This window comes from Sapajus apella, unplaced genomic scaffold (genome assembly GCF_009761245.1).
Source record: "Sapajus apella isolate SASKATOON/1434 unplaced genomic scaffold, GSC_monkey_1.0 scaffold185, whole genome shotgun sequence".
Taxonomy (NCBI): domain Eukaryota; kingdom Metazoa; phylum Chordata; class Mammalia; order Primates; family Cebidae; genus Sapajus; species Sapajus apella.
The window spans coordinates 134,561-160,302 of record NW_022437125.1 but is presented as its reverse complement, the minus strand read 5'-3'; the positions used below and the strand labels follow the sequence as shown (position 1 = coordinate 160,302).

The 25,742-nt window shown below is 53.0% G+C and overlaps 2 protein-coding genes across 4 annotated transcripts in view; one reads left to right on the top strand and one right to left on the bottom strand.

Annotated features, from left to right (window-relative positions):
• The window catches only part of HAUS8 (HAUS augmin like complex subunit 8), a 31,601-nt gene extending 18,954 nt beyond the window's left edge, over positions 1-12,647 (bottom strand). Inside the window, exons 1-3 of one of the 3 annotated variants that reach the window (XM_032268717.1) lie at positions 12,352-12,647; positions 7,569-7,630; positions 3,403-3,458 (exon numbers count right to left, since the gene is read on the bottom strand). In XM_032268717.1, coding sequence (XP_032124608.1) covers positions 3,403-3,458; positions 7,569-7,630; positions 12,352-12,380 — 147 coding nt within the window. In that variant the 5' untranslated portion in view covers positions 12,381-12,647. The remainder of the gene's footprint in view (positions 1-3,402; positions 3,459-7,568; positions 7,631-12,351) is intronic. The other 2 variants (XM_032268718.1, XM_032268716.1) reach the window with 2 other exon arrangements.
• A 74-nt stretch (positions 12,648-12,721) lies between these two features.
• The window catches only part of MYO9B (myosin IXB), a 129,778-nt gene continuing 116,757 nt past the window's right edge, over positions 12,722-25,742 (top strand). The window contains exon 1 of the mRNA XM_032268719.1: positions 12,722-12,835. The gene's annotated coding sequence lies outside the window, so the exon portion shown is untranslated. The remainder of the gene's footprint in view (positions 12,836-25,742) is intronic.

The following is a 25,742-nucleotide window of genomic DNA, read 5'->3' as shown; positions in this document are numbered from 1 at the left end:
AAAGTGCTGGGATTACAGGCCTGAGCCATCATGCCCAGCCACTTGACCAGTGAAAAAAAGATTTTTTTTTAGAGACAGGGTCTCATTGAGTTGCCCATGCTAGTCTGGAACTCCCCGCCTCATGCAATCCTCCCATCTCAACCTCCCAAACGGCTGGGATTTCAGACATGAATCCCAGCTGAGCCACACTCTGCTCCATCTGTATCCTTTGTAATATCCTTTATAATAAACTGGTAAACCTAAGTGTTTCCTCAAGTTCTGTGAGTCACTCCTGCAAATTAAATGAACCCAAAGAGGGGGTTATGGGAACCCCCACTTGAAGTTGAACTTGGTTGGTCAAAAGTTCTAGAGGCAGAAGGGGCAGTCTTGAGGACTGAGCTCTCGCCCTATGGGATCTGATGCTATTTCCAAGTAGGGTGTGTCAGAATTGAATTGGAAGTTGCCCAGCTGGTACCTGCTGCTTGCTGGAGGGGAAACCCTCCCTCACAACGGTCACAGAAGTCCTATGTTGATTGTGGTTGAGTGGGAGATCAGGAAACACAGTTTGAGTTTTTCTACGAGCCGGCAATCCTCCTCTTGGGAGAAATAAAAACAAGTCTACACAGAAAAACACACAAGAATGTTTAGGGAGGCTTTATTTGTGATCACCACGACAGGAAACCAACTGACTGCCTGTCAATCAGTGAACAGATGAACACACTGCAGTCCATCCACTTGATGGAATATTATTCAGCCATAAGGAACCAGGCTGGGCATGGCAGTTCCCGCCTGTAATCCTAGCATTTTTGGGAGGCCAAGGCAGGTGGATCACTTGATGTCATGAGTTTGAGACCAGCCTGGTCAACATGGTGAAACTCCCATCCCTACTAAAAACACAAAAATTAGGCCAGGCGCAGTGGCTCACGCCTGTAATCCTAGCACTTTGGGAGGCTGAGGCGGGTGGATCACTTGAGGTCAGGAGTTCGAGACCAGCTTAGCCAATACAGTGAAATCCCCGTCTCTACTAAAAATACAAAAATTAGCAGGGCATGGTGGCGGGTGCCTGTAGTCCTAGCTACTAGGGAGGATGAGACAGGAGAATCGCTTGAACCCAGGACGTGGAGGTTTCGGTGAGCTGAGATTGCACCACTACACTCTAGCCTGGGCAACAGAGCAAGACTCCGTCTCAAAAAATAAATAAAATAAAAATAAATAAATACAAAAATTAGCCAGGTGTGGTGGCACACACCTGTAGTCCCAGCTACTTGGGAGGCTGAGGCAGGAGAATCGCTTGAACCAGAGGCGGAGGTTGCAGCGAGCCAAGATCGCACCACTGCACTCCAGCCTAGGTAACAGAGCGAAAGACTCCATCTCAAAAAACAAAAACAAAAACAAAAAAAGAGGAGGAACCACTTACAGATTACCTTGAAAGGCACTCTGCTAAGGGTTAGGAGCCATAGACAAGGGCTACAAACTGTGACACCACAGATACGACCTTCTAGAAAAGGCAAAACTGCAGATTCAGAAAGCCGATCTGTGGTTGCCTGGGGGTGAGAGAGGGGCTTGTCCTATCAGAGGAAAGGGGGATTTAGGGATGACCCATTCTGTAGCTTGATTGCAGAGGCTGTTCCATGACCGTCTACATCTGTCAAAGCAGGCAGGACCCTATGCTGAAAAGGGGGATACTGACTCCATGTAAACGACGCCTTGATTTTCAAGATGGGGGAAAAAACAGTAAAGATGGAAAGGGCTAAAGCGTTACAGCACACAGACACATGGGGGCGCTGTCATCAAGTCTTCACAACAACAGAAGACAGTGACCCTTTGTTGAAAACTGCTCCAAGAAGGGTATCCGTCTGTGCAAAGGTATTCTCTTTTCTCAGGCCGAATCTTAAGTCACAGGGTCAAGCACTGTGACTTAAGGTTTATGACTCCATTTTATCATAAACCAAGATTTGGAAAGCAGAGGGAGGAATCCAACCTTGACTCACTGAAAGAAAATACACAATTGTATCATCTACTGATTGTTCCCAGGAACCCTCACACAAAGCACGTTCTCAAGTGGGTAAATATCTTTCATGCCATTACTTTCAATGTTTTCATATTTCACGGTGTGCCTATATGATAGTTCACTAAACTCTTCCTCTAATTCAGGGTGATTGAAGTATGTCATTTTCCCCGTAGTTTTTCTCTAAAAACCCATAGCTGATTTTTAAATTTTACTATTTTTTTGAGATAGAAGACAGGGTCTTGCCCTGTTGCCCAGGCTGGAGTGCAGTGGTATGATCTCGGCTCAATGCAAACTCCACCTCCCAGGTTCAAGTGATTCCCTGGCTCAGTCTCCTGAGTAGCTGGGATTACAGGCACCCACCACCACACCCGGCTCACTTTTGTATTTTTGGTAGAGACAGGGTTTCGCCACGTTGGCCAGGCTGGTCTCAAACTTCTGACCTCAGGTGATCTGCCTGCCTAAGCAGCTTTATTTTGTGAGATGGAGTGTCGCCCAGGCTGCAGTGCAGTGTCGCAATCTCGGCTCACCTGAACCTCTGCTTCCCAGGTTCAAGCAATTCTCCTGCCTCAGCCTCCCGAGTAGCTGGGATTACAAGCACTCGCCACCATGCCCGGCTAATTTTTGTATTTTTAGTGGAGACAGGGTTTCACCAGGTTGGTCAGGCTGTCTCGAACTCCTGACCTTGTGTTCCACCCACCTGGGCCTCCCAAAGGCTGGGATTACAGAAGTGAGCCGCCGCTCCTGGCAAGTAGCTGTTTTTTTTAAATACCAGCCAGACACAAGAACTGTGCGCTGGGCACTGGATAATACAGCTTCAGAATCTAGAAAGTGAATTAACTGGGTTGAAAGGCAAGAACAGGCTGGGCGCGAGGGCTCACGCTTATAATCCCAACACGTTGGGAAGCCAAGGCGGGAGGATCGCTTGAGCTCAGGAGCTCAAGAACAGGCTGGGTAACTTAGGGAGACCCGGTCTCCACAAAAACTTTTAGAAATTAGCTGGTGTGGCAGCACACGCCTTTGGTGCCAGCTACTCAGAAGGCTCAGGTGGGAAGACGGCTTCAGCCTGGGAGGCTGAGGCTGCAGTGAGCCATGATCATGCCACTCCATTCTGGCCTGGGTGAGAGAGAGAGAGACCTTGTCTCAAAAACAGAAAGAGAATAAGGTAAGAACGGCATTATGTTTCAGTGGAGATCACAGCTTTGTAAAAGAGATGCGTACAGCCATGAGCCGCCAATGACAGACTCACAACTGGCGGCATGAGGGGCTGACGATCTCAAAAGCACCTGGGTGAAGACCCCAAAATGCTTCCTTCCGGACCGGGTTGTGAGCACCTCCCGTGACTAGTTTCCGAATTCCGGTTACTCAGAGCCATGCTCAGAACGGCCGCACACCGAAGCCGGGCGCTGTCTCACCTTTTGGGCTGTCTTCTTCTCGTACTGCAGGTATCGGGACTCAACCACTCTTCCACCTGTGGGGATACAAAGGACTCAAAACCACACACACCCAGACCCCACGCCCCAGAGAGCCAATGCCGGGGCCCTTCCCACTCAGTGACCGAACAGGGGGAGTCATCACTCCTCCTGCTCCCCCTGACCACGTCCTTTGCCAGCCTGGAGCATGCATGGGACACCTACTGTATGCAAGTCCCAAGGCAGGTGTGGAGTCCCAGACTTCCTGAGGAGCTAAGATCAAGGAACATGCCCCAAGGTCAAAGCCGCACATGTACTCAGGCAAGGGGGAGGGCAAGAAGAAAGAACTTTTGCTGACGGCCTCCAGGTGGTTTACGCCTTCCTCCCAGCTCGGTCCCCTCACTGTGACCCCAACAGCTCCTTCCCCCTCTGCATGCGTCTAGGACTCACTCCTGGTACCATCTTTTACTACCCCCGCCCCTTACTCAATTTGGGACCCTCTGCCCTGAGACACGACCAACACCTGAGCCCTCTTCAGACAGAGCCAAATCCCTGGTGACAGCCCGACCCCAGATCCCCTTCCAGGACTACTCCTAGGAGGGTCTGTGGATGGAACAAATGCCACCTGTCACCCCAGCTTCTGGGGTTAGGGGTCTGGACTGGATCCAGTTGGTCCCGTTCTGTCCCCCAGCCCTCTCCTGGACCCTCCCTCAAACCTGTTCCTCCCACCTCCTCCACCTGGCCGCACCCTCAGTCTCAGCCAGTGACCCCAGGAGACCCTCCCACCACCACATCCAGCCACCTCCAGTCCTAAGGGCTACATCCCCTGGTCCCGTGAATGGACCTCTGTGATCCCAGATAAACTGCCCTCCATTCTGGGTGCTAAAGCCCAGCCCTTACTTCGTAAAGGAAACACCCGCAACTCCCACCTCCCTGCCTGAGTCCCCACGGCTCCTCTCCCCACCAGACGCTGCAGGTCGTTCTTCCCCCACCTGCACCCTGTGCCTCCCCGCATTTCTCCATCCCCTCAACAGCAAACAGCACAGAGTTCTTTATCACCAGCTCCTCTCCCTCTCCTTGCTTCTTCCCTTGAATCCCTCCTCCAGCAATCCAGCTTGCAGACACACCGCTGCACCAGAACTTGACACCTTTGGACAGGACCACCGCCATGTCCCTTGCTCCTGAGCCCACCAGCCCATTCTCAGTCTGGTCATCTGAGCCACCCGCAGCTCTAGGCACTATTGTGGCTCACTCCCTCCTGCGCGAAACCTTCCATCGGCCCCCAGCTGCCCCCCGGGGCCGAGGCAGACTGGCCTGCTGGGTCCCTGGGCTCAGGAAGCCTGAGTGCCCCTGGGAACCTTCGGGGCCTTGTGCCACCAGCAACTTGCCTCTTGTCACCCTGTCACCCCTCACTTGCCCTATTCAGCCGATCTGCTCCGTGGCGCCCCTTGCTGTGCCTTCCCCCGCAGGCACCTCCCTGTCTCAAGGCCGTGCTCAGCTCAGACCCCAGCATGCCTGCCCCGTCTGCCATTCCGTCACAGCATCTGTCATCATCTCGCACACCCCGAAGCCTCCTGAAGGTTCTCACGCACTGCCCATCTCCTCCCTAGAGCCCCCAGGGGCCTGGGATTTTTGTCTCCTTCGCTTGCTGCTACGTTCCACCACCTGCCATGGGGTAGGCACCCAGGACTAGGTCAAATGAATATTCTGCAGCATATTGGTGCCGTAGAGCTCAGAGGCTTGCCTTTGTACTGAAGAGACCACAGAGAGCGACCTGCTCAATGTCACACAGCTTGAGAGTTCAGCCAAGTGAGACTGTGACTTCGCCCATATCTTTGTGCTAGCTGATTCTTCCGTTGGGGATTGGGGGTGCAGCTGCTACCCTGAGAGGAAAGGAAGTGCCCTCACACTGAACAAGGATCCTGCAGTCAGCCAAGGGGCTGGGCTGTCAATCTGGGTGGCCCCAGGGCGGAATGTGCCAGGCCTGCAGAGCGAGCATGGGTGCAGATGGCTGCGCAGCAGATGAGGACAATCGGGGGGCCGCTCTCACGGTGCAGTTATGTAAGGACTGAGGCAGGACCAGGCAGGGTCCCAGGGACAGAACCAAGCCACACAAAGAGTCTGCCCCCGGATGGTGATCCAACAGCCAACGTAAAGGACACCCCCAGTTCCCAGCAGAGAGACCGTCCTGCCCGGGTCTTTCTAACTCCATCAGCGAAGAGTTTTTCTGAACAAGGAGGATCTCAGGCTTGGGCTGCCTCGGACGGTGGGGGAAGAAAAGCACTTTCAAGTTTCCAGGAAACCTGAACACAACTGTTTGTTTTCACAGGCTCATGCCTGTAATCCCAGAACTCTGGGAGGCTGAGGGGACCGATCACTTGAGGTCAAGAGTTTGAGACCGGCCTGGCCAACATGGCGCAACCCCGTCTCTACTAAAAATACAAAACTGAGCCAGGGTGGTGGCACACTCCTGTAATCCTAGCTATTCGCTTGAAGCCAGGAGGCGGAGGCTGCAGCGAGCAGAGACTGCACCACTGCACTCCTGCCTGGATGACAGAGTGAAACTCTATCTCAAAAGAAAAATACACAAACAAACAAATAAATAAAAATTTTCCACAGAAGCAATGTTATAAAGGAGGATACAATTCTTGTCCAAAAACAAGGTAGCTCATAAATATGACACGTGTCACATGTGAGATTAACATGCAATGTTTAGAACTTGAGAATAGCTGGGCACGGTGGCTCACGCCTGTAACCCCAGCACTTTGGGAGGCCAAGGTGGGCAGATCACCTGAGGTTAGGAGTTCAAAACCAGCCTGACCAACATGGTGAAGACTTGTCTCTACTAAAAATATAAAATTAGCCAGGCATGGTGGCAGGCGCCTATAATCACAGCTATTCGGGAGGCTGAGGCAGGAGAATCACTTGAACCCGGGAGGCAGAGGTTTTGGTGAGATCGTGCCATTGCACTATAGCCTGGGCAACAAGAGCGAAGCTTTGTCTCAAGAAAAAAAAAATGAACTTGGGAATAAGTGGTCAGGAAATGAAAAGAACTCACGCAGCGGTACTGTAACTTAGCCTCCCTTGGAACTAAAACCCTGCTCTAAGCTCTACTGAATTGAGCCCTGCGACACTGCACACACTGCGAAAATACTGCATTGTATCACCCTTGGTCTCCAACGATGGACTCTAGAATCTATCATGTAAGCTGACCACTTCCTCTTTTTGTGTTTTGAGACAGAGTCTCACTCTGTCGCCCAGGCTGGAGTGCAACGGTGCAATCTTGGCTCATATGAGAGTCAATGACAGGGGTGGCTGTTAACATTGACCCCAGGCCAGGTACAGTGACTCATGCCTGTAATCCCAGCATTTTGGGAGGCCGAGACAGGTGGGTCACTTGAAGTCAGGAGTTTGAGACCAAACTGGCCAACATGGAGAAACCCTGTCTCTACTAAAAATACAAAAATTAGCCAGGCATGGTGGTGGGCACCTGTAATCCCAGCTACTCAGGAGGCTGAGGCAAGAATTGCTTGAACCCAGGAGGCAGAGGTTGCAGTGAGCCGACATTGCGCCACTGCATTCCAGCCTAGGTGACAGAGTAAAACTCTATCTCAAAAAAAAAACAAAAAAACCAGTGACCCCAGACCAACAGGTGGAAATCAGACATACAGGTACCCCTCGTGAGACTGACACATTCACGCAGTGGGAATTGACAGTTTGATTTCAGGCCAGGAGTAGTGGCTCACAATTGTAATCCCAACACTTTGGGAGGCAGAGGCAAGAGGATCACTTGAGGTCAGGAGTTTGAGACCTGCCTGGGCAACATAGCAAGACCCTTTCTCAAAAAAATTAAAAAATTTAAAAAAAGGAGAGTATGATTTTAGATAATGATCTCTACAGTCTCCATACCCATGCTTCTAGGGGACTCGTCTCGGATACAGCCCACTACTCCCATGTCCGCAAGGGAAACCACTGCTCAAAATGACCACCACCATTCCTGACACATCCCTCACCACAGGGCTGGGACAGCCAGATCTGGAATCCCCAGAAGCATGACTACAAGGAAGTAAAGCCATAGCCCCCCTTTTCTGGCCTGTTTTTTCTTCCTCCAAAAGCACCTCATGAAAGAAGAAAACCATGTTCCTTAAAGAGACCCTGACACTGCTCACCTTGAACTCTTTTCTCCTTCTTCTTGGCGCTGCCAGGATTGGTGGGGCCAGTCACAGGCTTCCTGCAAGAGAAGAGAGACAGGTCTTGTTCATCTCACTGCCCAAGCAGCACAGGAAAGCCAGCAAGGTGCCTCTGCTAGTTGAAGCTCAGACAACCCAGTCCCAGGGCTGCCCGAGGACCATCTCAGTGAGGCTGGGCCACCTCAACAGGAAGAGGGACACAAGGAGCAGCCAGCCCCGGTCACCGGGGCGACAAGGCGTAGGTGAATGCCTGAACTGAGAAAGGAGGAGGGAGACGAGAGCTCCGTGGAAGAGACTGCAGAAGATCTCAAATTAGCCCTGTGTTCATTCATTCACCAGACATTGATGCACCTACTGTATACCAGCAGGGACACAGCAGTGAACAAAACACGGAGCTCCTTCCCAGAAAGGGAAGATCAGCATCTTGACAGGCAGGTCTGAGGAGTGGTCCCAGCAGGTACAGGGATGGGGGGGACAGGTATGACAAGGCACAGTAAGCTCAGACACGCGACAGAGGACATCCTAAGACGAGGGTTCAACAAGGGCCTGGGTACTGAGGCGGGAGGGATTGATGGAGATACAGGAATTGCTCAGTCCTGTGGTTTAGTTCCCGAAGATAAACGCGGACAGGACAGTTGGAGAGAACATAGAGCTAGGCCAGTCTGGGGGAGGCCGAATTCTGAGACTTACAGACAGCGACATTTGAATTCTCTACAGTGTTCGCATAACACAAAAAATTCTTGACATTTTCTTTAAACAACCATTTAAAAATATACAAGCCAATCGCTCCAGCACAGTGGCTCACACCTGTAATCCCAGCACCTTGGGACGCCGAGGCGGGCGGATCACTAGAGGCCAGGCAATCGAGACCGGCCCTGGCCAACCTGGCAAAACCCTGTCTCTACTAAAAATGCCGAAATTAGACGAGTGTGGTGGCGTGTGCCTGTAATTCCAGCTATATGGGGGGACTGAGGCACGAGAATCACTTGAACCCAGGAGGTGGAGGCTGCAATGAGCTGAGATCACACCACTGCACTCCAGCCTGGGTGATCGAGTGAGACTGTCTCAAAAAAAGGGAAAAAAAGTGTAAGCTGTTCTTAGCTACCAGCCATACAAAAAAGGGGGGTACTCTGGCTTCACCTGTAGCCTGAAGATAGTCCAGCCCCGCTATGGACAACAGGAGAATGGGGAGGGGTTAGATACAGGAGATGACAATATCAATGGTGTTTCATGTACACCACCGGCAGCTGGGAGGAAGACAGGCTACAAAGTTCTAGAAGGACAAGGACTAGTCTGCCATTGCTCCACACTTGGGCTGCAAAATACCAGCTCATATTCAATACCAGTGTGCTCACAGGATCTTTTTCACGAGTGCATGGAGAAGGAGTGTGAGCAAGTGAGCTGCCTGGTGTCTCTTCCTGGTTTTAAACATTATTCTATTTTATTGAGACAGGATCTTGCTCTGTCACCCAGACTGAGGGCAGTAGCACGATCTCAGCTCACTGCAACCTCTGCCTCCCGAGCTCCAATCATCTTCCCACCTCAGCCTCCTGAGTAGCTGGGACTACAGGCGCACATCACCACGCCTGCCTGATTTTTTTTTTTTATGCTTTTAGTAGAGACAAGATTTTACCATGTTGCCCAGGCTGGTCTCGAACTTCTGGGCTCAAGCAACCCACTCACTTCGGTCTCCCAAAGTGCTGGGAATACAAGCACGAGCCACTGTGCCCTGTTTAGAGAGCGTAACTTTATTTCCCATACTTCTGGAGGTCAAAAAGTCTGAGATCAAGATGCTGGCAAGGTAGGTTTCATGCTCTCGGCTTGCAGGCGGCCGCCATCTCCCTGTGTGCTCACAGGAGTCTGGTGTCTCTTCCTACAAGGACCCTAACCCTATCAGATCTGAAGACACTACTGATAGTCACACAGCGGGTGCTATCAGCAGAGTTAAGTGGAGGCCAGGGGTGCCGCTCAATACCCTACAATGAAACGGACAGGACGGTCCTCACCCCAGAGAAGGATTCAGCCCCAGAAGTCAATAGTGCCAAGGTGAAGGGATGACTGGAAGTACAGGATGGAAGGCAGAGAATACAGATGGTGCTGTGAATTCCTGTCCAAAAAAAAAAAAACCTGAATGTTATTCAGCCCTAAAAAGGAAGAATAAAGTCTGGATAGACTCCAATAAAGACGAACCTTGGGTGGGGTGTGGTGGCTCACACCTGTAATCCCAGCACTTTGGGAGGGTGAAGCAGGCAGATCGTAAGGGCAGGAGTTCAAGACCAGCCTGGCCAATATGGCGAAACCCCGTCTCTACTAAAAATATAAAAATTAGCCAAGCCTGGTGGTGTGCACCTGTAGTCCCAGCTACTTGGGAGGCTGAGGCAGAAGAATGGCTTGAACCTGGGAGACGGAAGTTGAAGCGAGCTGAGATTGTGCCACTGCAATCCAGCCTGAGTGACACAGCCAGACTCCGTCTCAAAAAAAAAAAAAAAAAAAGATGAACCTCAGAAACACTGTGCTGAAAGAAGCCAGATACCAAAGAGCACAAAGTACAGGATCCAATTCCATGAAATGTCCAGAACAGGGCAATCCATAGAGACAGAAAGTGGATAGGTGGCTGAGAGGTTGTGCGGCAGAGGGAATGGGGAATGGCTGATGGGAACAGGTTTCCTTCAGAAGTGATAAAAAAAAAAATCTTCTGAAACCAGAATAAAAGCAAAGGTTTTATACATTAGGAACGTACAAATGTCACTGAATTGTACACTTTAAAAGCACCAACTTCATGCTATATGAATTTCACCTCAATTTAAAAAGAGAATGAATGGGCCAGGCACAGTAGCGCACACCTGTAATCCCAGCATTTTGGGAGGCCGAGACAGGTGGATCACTAGAGGTCGGGAGCTGGAGACCAGCCTGGCTAACATGGTGAAACCCTGTCTCTACTAAAAATACAAAAATTAGCTGGGCATGGTGGTGGGTGCCTGTAATCCCAGCTACTTTCGAGGCTGAGGAGGAAAATCGCTTGAACTCGGGAGGTGGAGGTTGCAGTGAGCCTGGCGAAGGACGAATGGCACTCCAGTCTGGGTGACAGAGAGACTCCATCTCAAAAATAAAAATATAGCCGGGCGCGGTGGCTCAAGCCTGTAATCCCAGCACTTTGGGAGGCCGAGGCGGGTGGATCACGAGGTCAAGAGATCGAGACCATCCTGGTCGACATGGTGAAACCCCGTCTCTACTAAAAATACAAAACATAGCTGGGCATGGTGGCGCGTGCCTGTAATCCCAGCTACTCAGGAGGCTGAGGCAGGAGAATTGCCTGAACCCAGGAGGCGGAGGTTGCGGTGAGCCGAGATCACGCCATTGCACTCCAGCCTGGGTAACTAGAGGGAAACTCTGTCTCAAAAAAAAAAATAAATAAATAAAATAAAAAAAAATAAAAATATAAATATAAATGGAATGAATCAAGCTTGATGTAATAGGAAAGAAGGGACCCTGAGATAGGAATCGCTGACTCACCAGCTGTGGGGGTGCAGGAGAGGGAGAGTCCGGGATGACTCAGGGTTTCAGCCTGAGCTAGTGGGAAGACGAGGGAGCCAGGAACAGACACCAGCAAAACAATGGAGGAACAGGGCCGGGGCCAGGGCACTGTAACTCTTGCCCCCATCACCAAGGGTGGCTCCACTGGTCCCTGCAGCCACCTCCTCTGAAGCAGGCTCCCAGGGCCCCAAAGTGAGACCCAGGCAATGCTGGGGACACTTCCAGGCCACCGTGAGAAGTGGCAACTTAGCAAATGTCCGCCAGGTGCTAGCAGCTGTGCCCCCTCACAGGCTCCTCCTAACCTGCCAGCTTCCTAACTGTTCATATCTGCTTTCTCCTCACTGCAAAACAGACACACAGGTCTAACATAGACCACCCCCGGGCAGTTTCAGAGCCACAAAGAGGGCAGAGATTCCCTCTAGGGCCTGAGCCAGGGCTCTGGCCTCAAACCGAATGGGCTCCTGGGTGAAACTGCTGCGACCTGAGGGGAGTTCCTACACCTGTGCGAGCCTCAGTAACTTCACCTGTACCTGGGAGGTGCTGTCAATTTACTGGTTACGGCAAGGCGCCGTGGAGTGATTTCTCTTGCTGGCCAATTTCACTTCAATTTGCACCTGACACAATCAACACTGGCAAAATTAACAAAACTAGACAAACACAGCCTCAGGACCATGCCTCGCTCTTGGCCAGTGTTCACCTTCTTTCTTGTCCATGCTGTGTTATGCTAGGGAAGTCACTTCCCCTCCCAGGCTCTCCGTCATCTCCTCGGTAAACTGGGAGCACAGAATAAAGCACGTGGGAGGAGTAAAGGGGACATTTTGGTCGCCCACCACTTGTTCACTGCATAACGACAATTCCAAGAGCGGCATCCCAGTCAAGACCCAGGCGCCGATCTAAGCGCGTTTCAGCCTCAAGCGACGCCTACGAGACTGAGTACGTCATCAGCCCCATTTCGTAGCAAAAGAAAGGGAGGCACTGAGCGATCAGGCAGCTGGCCCGAGGTCGCCCCGCGTCTCAGAGGAGAACGCGGAACTCCGGGACGGTCGCGAATCTGCGCGCCGGAGCATGCGCAGAGGCCGCGCGCCATCGGGGTCTTCAAGGACTCGCGCAGTTCCTGGCGAGATCGAACCCAGACTCCACCCAAGGGTCCCCACTCCCCAACTCCGCTGCCCGTCCTCTCCAGTCCTCTGGCGTCCACAAATCCAGACCTGAGGGCGCCTCAACTCACCCAGCTCCGCGCCCGGAGAAATCCGCCATTTTCCCGCCTTCTTTCTCAAGCGCGCACCCGCCGGCTTTTCAAAGCCCGACACGCCCCCTTGCTTGCGGGCCGGACCATTTGTGGAGCTGCAGGAGGGGAAGCTACGGGGCGTGGGGCAGCCCCGGCTGCGTGCGGAAAGCGCGGCCCCCGACGCTCGCCGCCTGTCCTTCCCTCGCGCTTGGTCTCGCCCACCAGGGGCAGTAGTGGTGGCGCGGTGGGTGGGGCCTGATCTGTCGGAAAGTAGGGGCGGGGGCTTTTCGCGATGCTCCGCCCACTCGGCGCGCTGGCGTCACGCCCCTGGCCCCGCCCCTCCGGAACCCGGAAGCGGGAGCGCGCGGGGGAGCGGCGGGCGCGGCGCGGCGGGGCGGAGCGGCCTGAGCAGTGGCGGGCGGGCAGGCGGTCATCCGCCCGGGGACCCGGCCCGGGACCGGCGGCGCGCGGTGGCCGAGGCCAGGTGAGTTCCAGGCGGCTTCGGGTTGGCGACTCGAGCTCGAAGCGTGCCTTTGGGGGCTGCGGAGAAGAGGGACGGAGATGAGGGCTAATGGGGGACGCGCTGGCAGGGGGTCGAGGGGGCGGGAACGATTCTGAGGGTCTTGGAGAGGTTGCTGGGGATGAGGTGGAAGCGACCTGATGAAGGAGAAAGTGGTTGGGATGGAGCTGGTGAGGGAGTTTGCGGGCGTGGGGGGGTGAGTCTTGTGGCTTTGAGCTGCTTCTCTGAAAAGGACGTGGCTTAAGTGGTAATTGGGGGGTCGCAGGAAACGGCGTTGTGGGGAGGCAAGGAGGCGGGAACCAGAGGCCCAGGTTGGGGGAGTGGGCAAGGCGAGTGGCGGGACAGCTGGGGTGCGGTTGGGGGGAAGGGGTGCGGGACCGATCTGGGGCGTCTGCCCGCGCGATTGAAGGAAGGGTGTCTGAGAAGAGGGCGGCACCTGGCCCCCAGCGGGCGCTCAGTTAATGCGGGGGTTCCGAACTTACTGATGCGGCAGCTATTGGGAAGCGGGGAAACGGGAGCTGGAAGGGAAGTAAACGGAGTAGAAGTCAGGGTAAGAACTGAGGGTAGGTTCAGAGAGGGAGGGCCCGGAGAAGAGGGAAGAGAAGGAAGGGGTCAGAGTGACCCTGTGCAGATGTTAAAGTGCAGCCTCTGGAGATTCCGTCCCCCCACCATCCCCTCTTGATTCGTGTCCTTCCTGACTTCACATCCAACAGCTGGGTGACCCGGGACGAGTCCCAACACCCTATGTGCCAGTCTCTTGGTCTTGGAAACTGCACCACCCTCCCCTTAAGACAGGACTAGCGGGATTCTGGGGGTCCCTGGGTGCAAGGAAGGAACCTCAAGGCCGGCTGTGCGGCCGGAACTGTGTTTCAGGAGGGAGTGTGCACGCACCCTCATGTACAGGACTGTCACCACCTCCGCAGAGCTGCATCCTTGGACTTAAATGGGTAAAACGACATACAGGAAATCTGTCCCCCGGTTGCTCTGAGCTCAGCCCTGGAGAGGCATGCCAGCCACGAGCCCTCCTTTCTTTCCTGGGCACCCTGGAGGCCAGGGGTCTTTAAGGGAAGGCTTCTCTGTGCTTCTTTGAGGTGGGAGCCAGTGGGGACACTGTGTTTTGCTGCTGGAGGGTCCCAGCTCGCTTCGTTTTTTGGTGTTGGAATCTTCAGAATCTTAAGGTGTCCAGGAGCAGCAGGAGGTGGCCTGGGTGACAGGAAAGTTCTTCACGTCTGACAGGCCTGGCGCTTGTGGCCCTGGCAGGGACTTTGCAAGGTGGTTTTGATTGGCATTCATTTCTCCCCTTTCGCGACTATAGGGATCTTTATCTGGGATCTGCCAGAAAGGCTGGGGAACCCCAGGTTATAACTAGTTTATAGCTCATTCAGGAGATTAACCTGGATAGTTTGAATGTAAAGAAGGCCACAGAGAGATAAGCATCCCTCAATTTCCAGAATATTCCGGTCTTTAGGAAAGGTGGCTTTTGGCCTGGCTTGCCCCAGTACATGCAATGACAGCCCACTGTCATGCCTTCTGCAGACACTGAACTGTGGGCTTGCCCTGGCCAAGACACCCGGATGAACAGGACTGGGATCTTCTGATCCCATAACCCGGTGATCACCTCTTCCGTGCTCCTGGAGAATGGCCAAGCTGGGTCTTGTGGAGAGAGCACTATGTTGGAGATCCTGACTTTGGTCAAGTCTCCGTGCCTATTTCTGACCTCTCCCCTGCAAAATGAATGAATTGATCTCCGTCAGCATTTTTCAACCTTGAAACCCAACTCATCTCGTCACCGTCTTGTCTGCAGTCCCTGTCCCCCCAGTCCCGGCCTTGAACTCCGCACGGCACCCCCACACGCCATTCCGTGCTACGATGATGCTACTTTTGTTCCTTTTTCCATTCTACAGTTTATATCCAAAAATGATTTTTTTTTTTTAACCTCGTCTTCATCGTCCAAATAGAAAATTTCGGTGTCCAAGGTGCTTTTGCACGTTGCACCTGTTCCCAAAGCTTTGGAAACTGCAAATTGCTGGAAATCCCAAGGCAGTACTCTCCCTCGGGTCCAGCCTGGTGACTCAGTGGAGCAGGTGGAGACTTGGGAATCTCCCCTTTCTGTTTGCCTGTAGGATTCATTATTCTCTCCCCACAGGGATTCATTAACTTGCTGCTTCCCATTCTTCATCTCTTCCAAGTGGTGTGTCTTGGGTGGGCCGAGATTTAAGTTATGCAAGGGTTGATTGTGCCAGGTGCGTCGTAGATTCCTAGGAACAGAGGTGAATGAATCTTCATGCCCTGGGGGACGGACATGCTAGTGCCCTCCCCCACCAACCTTGCACTTCCCCTTCAGAAAAAGTAGAGTTCAGGCTGGGCACAGTGGCTCATACCTGCATTCCTAGCACTTTGGGAGGCCGAGGCAGGTGGATCACCTGAGGTCAGAAGTTCCAGACCAGCCTGACCAATATGGAGAAACCCTGTCTCTACTAAAAATACAAAAATTAGGCAGGCATGGTGGCATGCGACTGTGGTCCCTCCAGTCTTAACCCAGGAGGCTGAGACAGGAGAATTGCTTGAACCCAGGAGACTGAGGTTGCAGTGAGCCAAGATCGTGCCACCGTACTCCAGCCTGGGTGACAGAGTGAGTCTTCCCTTTAAAATTAAAAAAAAAAAAAGAAAATGGAGTTCAGATCAGGTCATCAGTACAGATGGGGTCACAAGATATTACGGGGGCAGAATTAGGAACCACCAATGCAAGCTTTAGGACAAAGGGGATTCTAGCAACTTTCCTCGGAGGTAATGGCTGGTCCCAGGTAAACCCAGAAAGATACCACATGTTAAACCACGCCGGGCAGGAGGGGTTGCACAAGGAGATGCCTTTGAAGCCCGGCCTGTACAGAATGTCCCAGTTTCCTCATTCTGCCAGTCGGCAGTGCGAGGGTCCTTGTTCTTATCTTCCTGATACAGAAACAGGCCCAGACAGGTGATGACTTCAGAGATGGTATCTTCAGCTTTCTAGAAACGTGCAGGATCCTTAGTAACCTTTGACTGGGGAAGCCCAAATCTCTAGGGCAGTTTGTCAACTGCACCACCTTTGACACTTGGGGCTGTGCACTGTGCACTGTAGTGTGTGAAACCATCCCTGGCTGTCACCCATGAGATGCCAGTAGTATGCCTTCCCCCACAAGTTGTGACAGCTGAAAATGACTCCAGCCACGGCCACGTGTGCCCTGGGGGCAGATTAGCCTCCGCAGGTGAAATTCGATACTCATTAGTGAAACCTGGTTCCCCTCCAGGGCCCACCATTGCCTCGGTGGGTCCTTGGTGTTGGTGGCGCCCCTGAGAAACTGCCACTAAGAGTGGGAACAGGGGCAGAGACTAGGAACTGAATTCTGTCATCCAGTCAGTTCTTCAGGAGGGAGCGGGACTTGATAAAAAGGAGGAGCCGTTAGGAACGGACTCAGGGGGAGTTAGGCAGCGTACCCGAGGGTGGACAGCGGGTGCCCTTGTCTTTCTCTCCTTTGTCTTGTGACTGACCTGGATTTCTGGAGGAACTGTCCTCACCTTAGAACAATCTGTTGCTTTTCTCCTGAGATTAGAGGTATTAGATTCTCTCCCAAGAGCTACTTTGGAGGTTGCCCTGGATAAACGTAGCTTTTGTGTAGCTGTGTTATCTCTTCCGTGGGCCCTTTTGCCCGCCTGTTCCCAAGCACACACTGCTGAATTTTTGTTCTTGGTACATTTTCCCCTTGCTGTCCCCTTCCCTGCTTGGCCCTGTCCTTGACCGTGACTTTGCTGCTTCACCTTGATCGGAGGAGACACTCTGGGGCTATAGGACTGACGGTCCCTTCTGGGTGCTGCCCCCGCACCCCACCCACCGGCCCTTTGTGTGCCCGGCATCCCCAGCCGAGCTGTGCCAGGCTGCCCCTGCTCGGCCGGCCATTCAGACGGCTCCAGGCGGCCTCTCAGCATAGCAAGACAAGCCCTTCTCTTCTGCCCTCGTGGTCCCTGGAGTGGCAGAACAAAGGGCTCTGTCTCTGCACCAGCCCACCGCTGCAGCCCAGAGCCCCGTTCCCTTTCAGTTCCCACTGTGGCCGGGAAAGAGCCTCAGAGATTAGGCATGTTTCAGAAATGCAACTGACGAGTTTGGGTTCTACTCATTTCCTCGGCGAGACTTTCTGAGCCGGAGCCCGATGATAAATAAAGTAGTGATTCAAGGGTTCAGCCTGTGGGTTCGTCGGAGTGATGAATAAGATGTCCTTGTCTGACTCACTTGTTTAAAACCCATCTCTGCCCTGCTGCACAGGGCCGTATGTGCGGGAGCAGGAGCCCCACCAGGGCTGTTTCATGACTGCCGTTGCTGGGTGTGAGTTTGCTAGGGCTGCCGTCACACAACCGCACGCTGGGTGGCTGAATGACAGAAATGTATTGGCTCGCAGTTCTGGAGGCCAGACGTTTAAGATCACATTCAAGATCAAGGTGTTGGCAGGGTCGGTGCCTTCGGAGGGCTGTGAGAATCTGTTCCAAGCCTCTCTCTGTTGGCTCGTCTTCCCCTGTGTCTTCATGTCGTCCTCCCTCTGCGCCTGTCTCTGTGTCCAGATTTTCTCTTAGGAGGACTGCAGTTATATGGAAGGGAGCCCATCCTAATGACTTCAGTTTAACTGAATCATCCCTATAAAGATCATGTCTCTAGGCCAGGCTTGGTGGTTCACGCTTGTGATCTCAACCCTTTGGGAGGCCAAGGCAGGAAGATCACTTGAGACCAGGAGTTTAAGACCAGCCTGGACAACATAGCGTCTTTGCAAAAAACACAAAAATTAGCTGGGCATGTTGATGAATGCCCGTGTTCCCAGCACTTTGAGGAGCTGAGACAGAAGGATAGCTTGAGCCTGGGAGTTTAAGGCCTCAGTGAGCTGTCATCATGACACTGCGTTCCAGCCTGCGTGACAGAACGACACTGCCACCTCTAAGAAAAAAAAAAAAAAAACCCAAATATACTCGTATTCTGAAGTGCTGGAGTTTGGGACTTTATATGTGAATATTTGTTTGTGGAGGGGAGTGACAGACACAGCTCAGCCCATAACACTGAGGGGCAAATTCAAATTACATTTTTATTTATTTATTTAGAGACAGAGTCTCGCTCTGTCACCAGGCTGGAGTGCAGTAAAGTGATCTCTGCCTCCCAGGTTCAAGCGATTCTCCTGTCTCAGCTTCCTGAGTAGCTGGGACTACAGGCGTACGCCACCACGCCCAGCTAATTTTTGTATTTTTAGTAGAGATGGGTTTTCATCGTGTTGACCAGGCTGGTCCTGAACTCCTGACCTCAGGTGATCTGCCCACTTGGCCTCCCAAAGTGCTGGGATAACAGGCGTGAAGCGCCATGCCCGGCTTCGAATTACGTTTTCAGATAATACAGGAATTTGGAGGGAAATGATTGTGTCAATAAGTCCACTTTTTCTCTTCTCACAAATGATTGTGTCAATAAGTCCACATTTTCTCTTCTCACTCCTTTAAATGAACCCTTTAGGGGTGAGCTGGTTGGTCGACCGCATCAATTTTGGAAGCTCCCTTTTGGGAATTTTCCAGATCTCACGCTCATACGTTCAAGGGTGACTAACAAGAAGCGAGAAACCGGGCATGGTGGCTCACGCCTGTAATTCCAGCACTTTGGGAGGCCAAGGTGGGAGGATCACCTAAGGTCAAGAGTTCGAGACCAGCTTGGCCAACATGATGAAACCCAGTCTCTACAAAAATTAGCTGAGTGTGGTGGTACCCACTTAAAATCCCAGCCACTTGGGTGGCTAAGGCAGGAGAACTGCTTGACCCCTGGAGGTGGAGGTTGCAGTGAGCCGTGATAGTGTCACTGCACTCCAGCCTGGGCAAGAGAGCGAGAGCCCATCTCAAAAAAAAAAAAAAAAAAAAAGAGGCAAGGACCCAGCCTAGGGAGGAGTGGATCCCGTGGGATTTTATAAGGGGATGTGTAGAGAGCCAGGACCGAGGGGCCGTGTGTGCCTGGTGGGAGAGCCGGATGACGTCTACAAACGGGATGGGGTGGGGATGTCTCTGTTCTCAGTACTGTCATGGTCAGGGGCAAGGGACATCTAATAATAACTCCACTCGTGGACCAAAGTGACCTTAGGGCCAACCACTATCACAAGCGATTGAACAAAAGAAGTTTCTGGAAGGTCTTAAAATCCTTCATCGAAAGGGAAGTATTGGCTGGGAGCCAGGCTCAGAGCTGGGCCTTGGGGAGACCGAGGAGAACAGAAATAGCCCTCGCCTCCGTTCAGATGTTCATTCAGGAGTATGGAAGTCAAATTAACAGCCCAGCGGGGTCTGTGAAGGTGCTAGCATTGGGCGAGTCTGTGACGGGAGCCTGCCTGGCCCGGGGACTTGCGTACAGGGGAAGTGGGAAACCCAAGAGTTTCCCCAGTCAGCCGTGCCATGGGTCATCTGGCTGCGAGGCGGGTACTGCCGCTTCCTCACGAGTGACGTCACAGCAGCAGAGCAGCAGTGGGAGGCTCGGGTTTGCTGTGGCTCTTCCTGGGCTCACAGCTCAGAGCATCTCCACGAAGAGGCATCTGCCACCTCCTGCATCCCATTCCAGGACAGATGAAACCAGGGCGCAGGAGGGTGACGTTTGAGATTTTGATTCCCGGGGTACTGGGGCTCACCGGGGGCTTGAATTTCCTGGTGAATGTGCCGGTGGGGGCAGGGGAGAGGGGCCCTGGCCACTGCTTGGGAGATTCTTGGGGTCCTCATTTTGTCACGTGGAGATGGTGTTTAGTGGGTGGACACGAGAATGGGAGAGGTAGAGAAGGTGCAGTGGTGCCTATTTGGGCTGCAGGTGCCACGGGACCTGGGTGGCACCTTGGGAGTCAGCCTTATGATTTATCAGGGAGGGGAGAAGGGATTGGGGTGTCCTGCAGTGAAGAAAGTGGCCTGAACCGGGGCCTAGTTCCCTCATGCGCCCTGCACTCTCAATATCCTGCAGCCAAGTAGGCGTGGGGTTGGAGCCATGCTAACGTGTCATGTGCCCATGAGTCCTTGAGGCTGAAATAGTGCCTTTTTATTTTTTTTTTTTGAGACAGGGTCTTACTCTTTCATCCAGGCTAAAGCGCAGTGGCGCGATCTTGGCTCACTGCAGCCTTGACTTCCCCCGGCTTAAGTGATCCTCCCACCTCATTCTCCCCAGTAGCTGGGACTACAGGCAGTCCCTGCCATGCCAGGCTAATTTTTGTATTGTTTATAGAGACGGGGTTTCACCATGTTGCCTGGTCTCGAACTCTTGGGTTCAAGCAATTGCCCACCTCAGCTTCCCAAAGTGCTGGGATTACAGGTGTGAGCCATCAGGCCCAGCCACTTTTCTGATTTCTTTAAAGCATAGCTTCTCAGCCGCAGCATAGGTGACACTGGGGGCAGATCATTCTTTTGGGTAGGGGCTGCCTTCTGCAATGCAGGGTGTTGAACCCCATCCCCGGCTGCCACCCCTCACATGCCTGTAGCACCACCGCCTCCATGTCTGGATAACTAGAAATGTCTCCAGATGTTGATTGCCAAGGCACTCCTGGAGGGCAGAGTCAGCACTGTATGAGAAATACTAGTTTGGGGCTCTGTTGACTCCTAAGTGACTTTGTGTCTGTCATCATCTGACTGACCGAAGTCCTAGGATCTGCACACGTTCATTATTATTATTATTATTTTTATTATTATTATTTTGAGACGGAGTTTCACTCTTGTTGCCCAGGCTGGAGTACAATGGCACAGTCTTGGCTCACCACAACCTCCGCTTCCTGGATGCAAGCGATGATTCTCCTACCTCAGCCTCCTAAGTAGCTGGGATTACAGGCCCTCACCACCACGCCCAGACAATTTTTGTGTTTTTAGTAGAGACGGGGTTTCACCATGTTAACCAGGCTCTCACCTCAGGTAATCTGCCCACCTCAGCCTCTTAAAGTGCTAGGGTTACAGGCATGAGCCATCGCGCCCGGCCCACACATTTAAGTACACAAAATGAATGGGGAAGGAGAGAGGAGAAAAATCAGAGAGGCTGGGTGAATTCTCCTGGTTAATAACCCCTTGGGGGCCAAGTGCTGTGGCCCATGCCTATAATCCCAGCACCTTGGGAGGCTGAGGTGGAAGGATCCCTTGGGCCCAGGAGTTCCAGACCAGCCTGGGCAATATAGCAAAATGCCGTCTCTAGCCAGGTGTGTTGGCACATGTCTGTGGTCCCAGCTACCAGGGAGGCTGAGTCCAGAGGATCACTTGAGCCTGGGAGGTCGAGGCTGAAGTGAGCCAAAATGGTGCCACTGCACTCCAGCCTGGGTGACAGAGTGACACTCGTCTCAAAAAAAAAAAAAAAAAAAAGGGGCCGGGCGCGGTGGCTCAAGCCTGTAATCCCAGCACTTTGGGAGGCCGAGGCGGGTGGATCACGAGGTCAAGAGATCGAGACCATCCTGGTCAACATGGTGAAACCCCGTCTCTACTAAAAATACAAAAATTCAGCTGGGCATGGTGGCGTGTGCCTGTAATCCCAGCTACTCAGGAGGCTGAGGCAGGAGAATTGCCTGAACCCAGGAGGCGGAGGTTGCGGTGAGCCGAGATCGCGCCATTGCACTCCAGCCTGGGTAACAAGAGCGAAACTCCGTCTCAAAAAAAAAAAAAAAAAAAAAGGAATGTATTCTGGTAGTATGAGCAATGGATCTACATCAATTTTTTTCCAAATAATTAATGTGGGGTCTCTCACCCTCAGCACTGCTGACATTTGTGGCTGTGTCCCTCTCTGTGATGGGGCCCTCAGCATCACAGGGTGTGGAGCAGCATTCTCAGCCTCAACCCACTTCATGTTGGTAGCACCCTGGCATCCTACCTGTCCTGACAACCCAAAATGTCCCCAGGCCGGGCAAGGTAGCTCACACCTGTAATGCCAACACTTTGGAAGGCTCAGGCGGGCAGATCACTTGAAGCCAGGAGTTTAAAACCAGCATGGCCAACATAGCAAAATCCTGTCTCTACTAAAAATACAAAAAAAAAATTAGCCAGGCATGGCGTTGTGCACCTGTAATGCCAGCTACTTGGGAGGCTGAGGCGCCAGGATCGCTTGAACCTGGGAAGTGGAGGTTGCAGTGAGCCAAGATAAAGATCACGCCACTGCTCTCCAGCCTGGGCGACAGAGCAAGTCTCTGTCTCAAAGTGGGGGAGAAAAAGCCGGGCGGGTTGCTCATGACTGTAATCCCAGCACTTTGGGAGGCCGAGGCGGGCAGATCATGAAGTCAAGAGATCGAGACCATCCTGGGCAACATGGTGAAACCCCGTCTCTACCAAAAATCCAAAAAAATATTAGCTGGCTGTGGCTGCATGCGCCTGTAGTCCCAGCTACTCAGGAGGCTGAGGCAGGAAAATGGCTTGAACCCAGGAGGCAGAGGTTCCAGTGAGCCAAGATGACGCCACTGCACTCCAGCCTGGGTGACAGAGCGAGACTCCATCTCAAAAAAAAGTCTCAGGACAGAGGTTCCCAAGTGTTGCCTGGGGGCAGAGTCAGCTCCGGGAGAAACCCTGATAGAGAAGAGTGCTGACTTTTGAGGGCAAGCAGACCCTGTTGAGACCCGCAGGTCAAGCCCGTGACTGGCCTGAGGCCTCCATGGTGTGATCACCAGGGTCCTGGCACAGGGATGAGCTTCAAGAGGAGCTGGGGAGTGGCTTTTTCACCAAAGACATTGGTGGCAGCAAATCCTGGGACCATTGCCCCTACCTTCCAGTTTCACTCTCAGGTGATCAGAAAGTGGAACCAGGTCCCTATGTCCTTTATAGAAACCAGGCAGAGGGTGGGTTTCATGGAGGAGGGGCATCTATCTGGGGCCATAAGGGCCGGGTCACAGATGGACAGCATGGGGCGATCCTGGCAGGCAGAGAGCACTCCTCGTGGAAACCAGAGCATGGGGCAGATGGGGTGCCAGGTAGGGAGCGACCTAGGCAGGTCAGCAGGCGTGGAGAATGCAAATAAACCTGGCAGGCTTTGGGGGATCATTGGGATTGGTGACAACTGAAGGGTACAGGGTTTCTTTTTTTTCTTTTTCTTTTTCTTTTTTTTTTTGAGACAGAGTCTTGTTCTGTCGCCCAGGCTGGAGTGCAGTGGCGCCCAATCTCAGCTCACTGCAACCTCCACCTCCCGGGTTCAAGCCATTCTCCTGCCTCAGCCTCCCAAGTTGCTGGGACTACAGACATGCACCACCACGCCTGGCTAATTTTTTTTTTTTTTTTTTGTATTTTTAGTAGAGATGGGGTTTCACCATGCTGGCCAGGCTTGTCTCAAACTCCTGACCTCACGTGATCTGCCCGCCTCCACCTCCCAAAGTGCTGGGATTACAGACATGAGCCACCGTGCCCGGCCTAGGGTTTCTTTTTGAGGTGATGAAAATGTTCTAGCCAGGGGCAGTGGCTCATGCCTGTTATCCCAGCGCTTTGGGAGGCTGAGGCAGGAGAATCACCTGAGCTCAGAAGTTTGAGACTGGCCTGGGCAACATAGGGAGACCCTGTCTTTAAAAAAAAAAAATAGAAAAATTAGCCAGGTGGGCTTGCACCTGTAGTCCCACTACTCCAGAAGCCAAGGTGGGAGGATTGCTTGAACCTAGGAGTTTGAGACTGGCCTGGGCAACATAGGGAGACCCCTGTCTCCACAGAAAATAGAGAAAATTAGCCAGGTATGGTGGCGTGTACCTGTGGTCCCAGCTACTTGGGAGGCTGAGGCAGGAGGATCTCCTGAGCCTCGGAGGTCGAGGCTGCAGCAGTGCACTTCGATCACACCACTGCACTCCAGCTTGGGCAGCAGAGCAAAACCCTGTCTCAAAAAAAAAAAAAAAAAAGCTCTAAAATTGTGGCGATTGTTACATATATTCATGGGTATACGAAAAGCCACTGCCCGGCCTACTTTAAGCCGGTGAGTTGTGTGGTATGTAAATTACATCTCAATAAAGATGCATGACACGAAACGTTTCAACACGTTTTGAAGTTAAAACCAGCAGGGCCATGGGCCACCCAACGAGGTTTATGAGTCAAAGGAGATGTTATGAAGAGGTCAGGAGCGGGGTTTTTGGCGGGAGGCAGCAAGTGGATTTTGAGGTCGTAATTGCCCATCTTCGAAGAGCTCAGCAAAGGCCAGTGTTTACAGAGCGACTTTGTTTCCCGACTTTGTTTCCCAGCGACTGGACTACAAAGTGTGTCGCCCAAGTCCTTCCCGGCAGGCTGTGAGGCAGACTGGCTCCCCAAGTGAGGGATCCAGGGGGCCTGTGAGAGGGAAGGTTCCACAGGGATGCATCCCTGGGGGTCCCTAGAGACTAGAGTGGTCAGTGACACAGGCTGAGTGCTCAGGCCAAGGAGCCGCCCCTGCCCTGTACCCCATGACCCAGCTGGCATGGAAGCTACCTCAAGCATGGTCCAAGGTCCCCTTGGTCCCTTGTGAGGCCAGCACAGTGCCTCATGCCTGCAATTCCAGACATTTGAGAGGCTGGGAAGATTGCTTGAGGCCAGGAGTTTGAGACCAGCCTGGGCAAAACAGCAAGACCCCCATAACCTATTAAAAAAAATTTTAGTTATATAGATATGGTGACATTCGTCTGTAGTCCCAGCTACTCAGGAGGCTGAGGCTGGAGGACTGCTTGAGCCCAGGAGTTTGAGGCTACAGTGATCCATGATGGCGCCTCTGTCCTCCAGCCCAGGGGACAGAACAAGACTGTCTCTAAATAAGCAAACCAAGAAAAAAAGGCAGACTGGGGCTGTGTGACCAGCAGCCAAGTTGATTAACCTCTCTGTGCCTTGTCCATAAAAACAGAGTGGGACTCAAATGCCATTTCTCTAGTTCCCCCGGGGACTGCTGGGCCGTAAGAGGACTCAGCTGTCTGCACCACCGATCTTCAGTTTCAAGCAGAGGTTTTGTGTGTTGCCACTGTTCTTACCCTAGAGGTGGCTTGCCACCCAGGTGTGTCAACAGGTGGGCTGTGTGATTTGCAGAGGGGGATGCAAAGGTTTTTCGTCTGCCCTTCCAGACCCACTTCCCTGGCGGCCCCCCATCTTCATTTACAAGCCCACAGGTCTTCTGGGAAGGACCTAAAGCCCGGCCACCTGCTGGGCCCAGTGGCTCTGCCTTTCTACCTGTGACCAGAACCCACCTGCGTCTCGTGGGCTTGACCCAGGCCACTGTCAGCTCCCCACGAGGCACCCACAGGACATGCTTCCACCCGGGTGCCTCAGAGTCCATCTGCCACAGCGTCTGGTGACATTTTCCTAATGTCGCCCTGGTCTTGGTGCCCTGCATCAAACCACTTGGGGCTCCTCCGTCGGACTTGCCTGAAATCTAACTGCATTGGCAGGGCCCTGGAGGATCTGACCTTCCTCATCTCGGCTTCTCTCTCCCCGCCTCCAGCCATGGACCCACCGGTCACACTGGGCTCCTTGTTCTCAGACCTGCTCTGACCCCGCCTGTCCACTCCCCGCCCTCGCCTGGGCTGCTGTCCTCAAGCTCTGGGCACTTCCAGCTCGCTTGCATTGCACAAGCCTCAGCAACCGTCTACCCCGAGCGCTGCCCCACAGATTCCTATCCCTGGCTTCCCTACCGTGGCCGGGCTTGTATTGGGGCTGGGCCATTTTTTGCTGTGGGGGCTGTGCCGTGCGCTGTGGGACACTGAGGGGCATCCCTGGCCTCCACCCACCAGATGCACTATCCCCTCGACGCAAGTGGTAACATCCAAAATGTCTCTGTGGCCGGGTACAGTGGCTCACACCTGTAATCCCAGCCCTTCGGGAGGCTGACGTGGGTGGATCGCTTGAGGCCAGGAGTTCAAGACCAGCCTGGCCAACACGGGGAAATCCTGTCTCTACTAAAAAT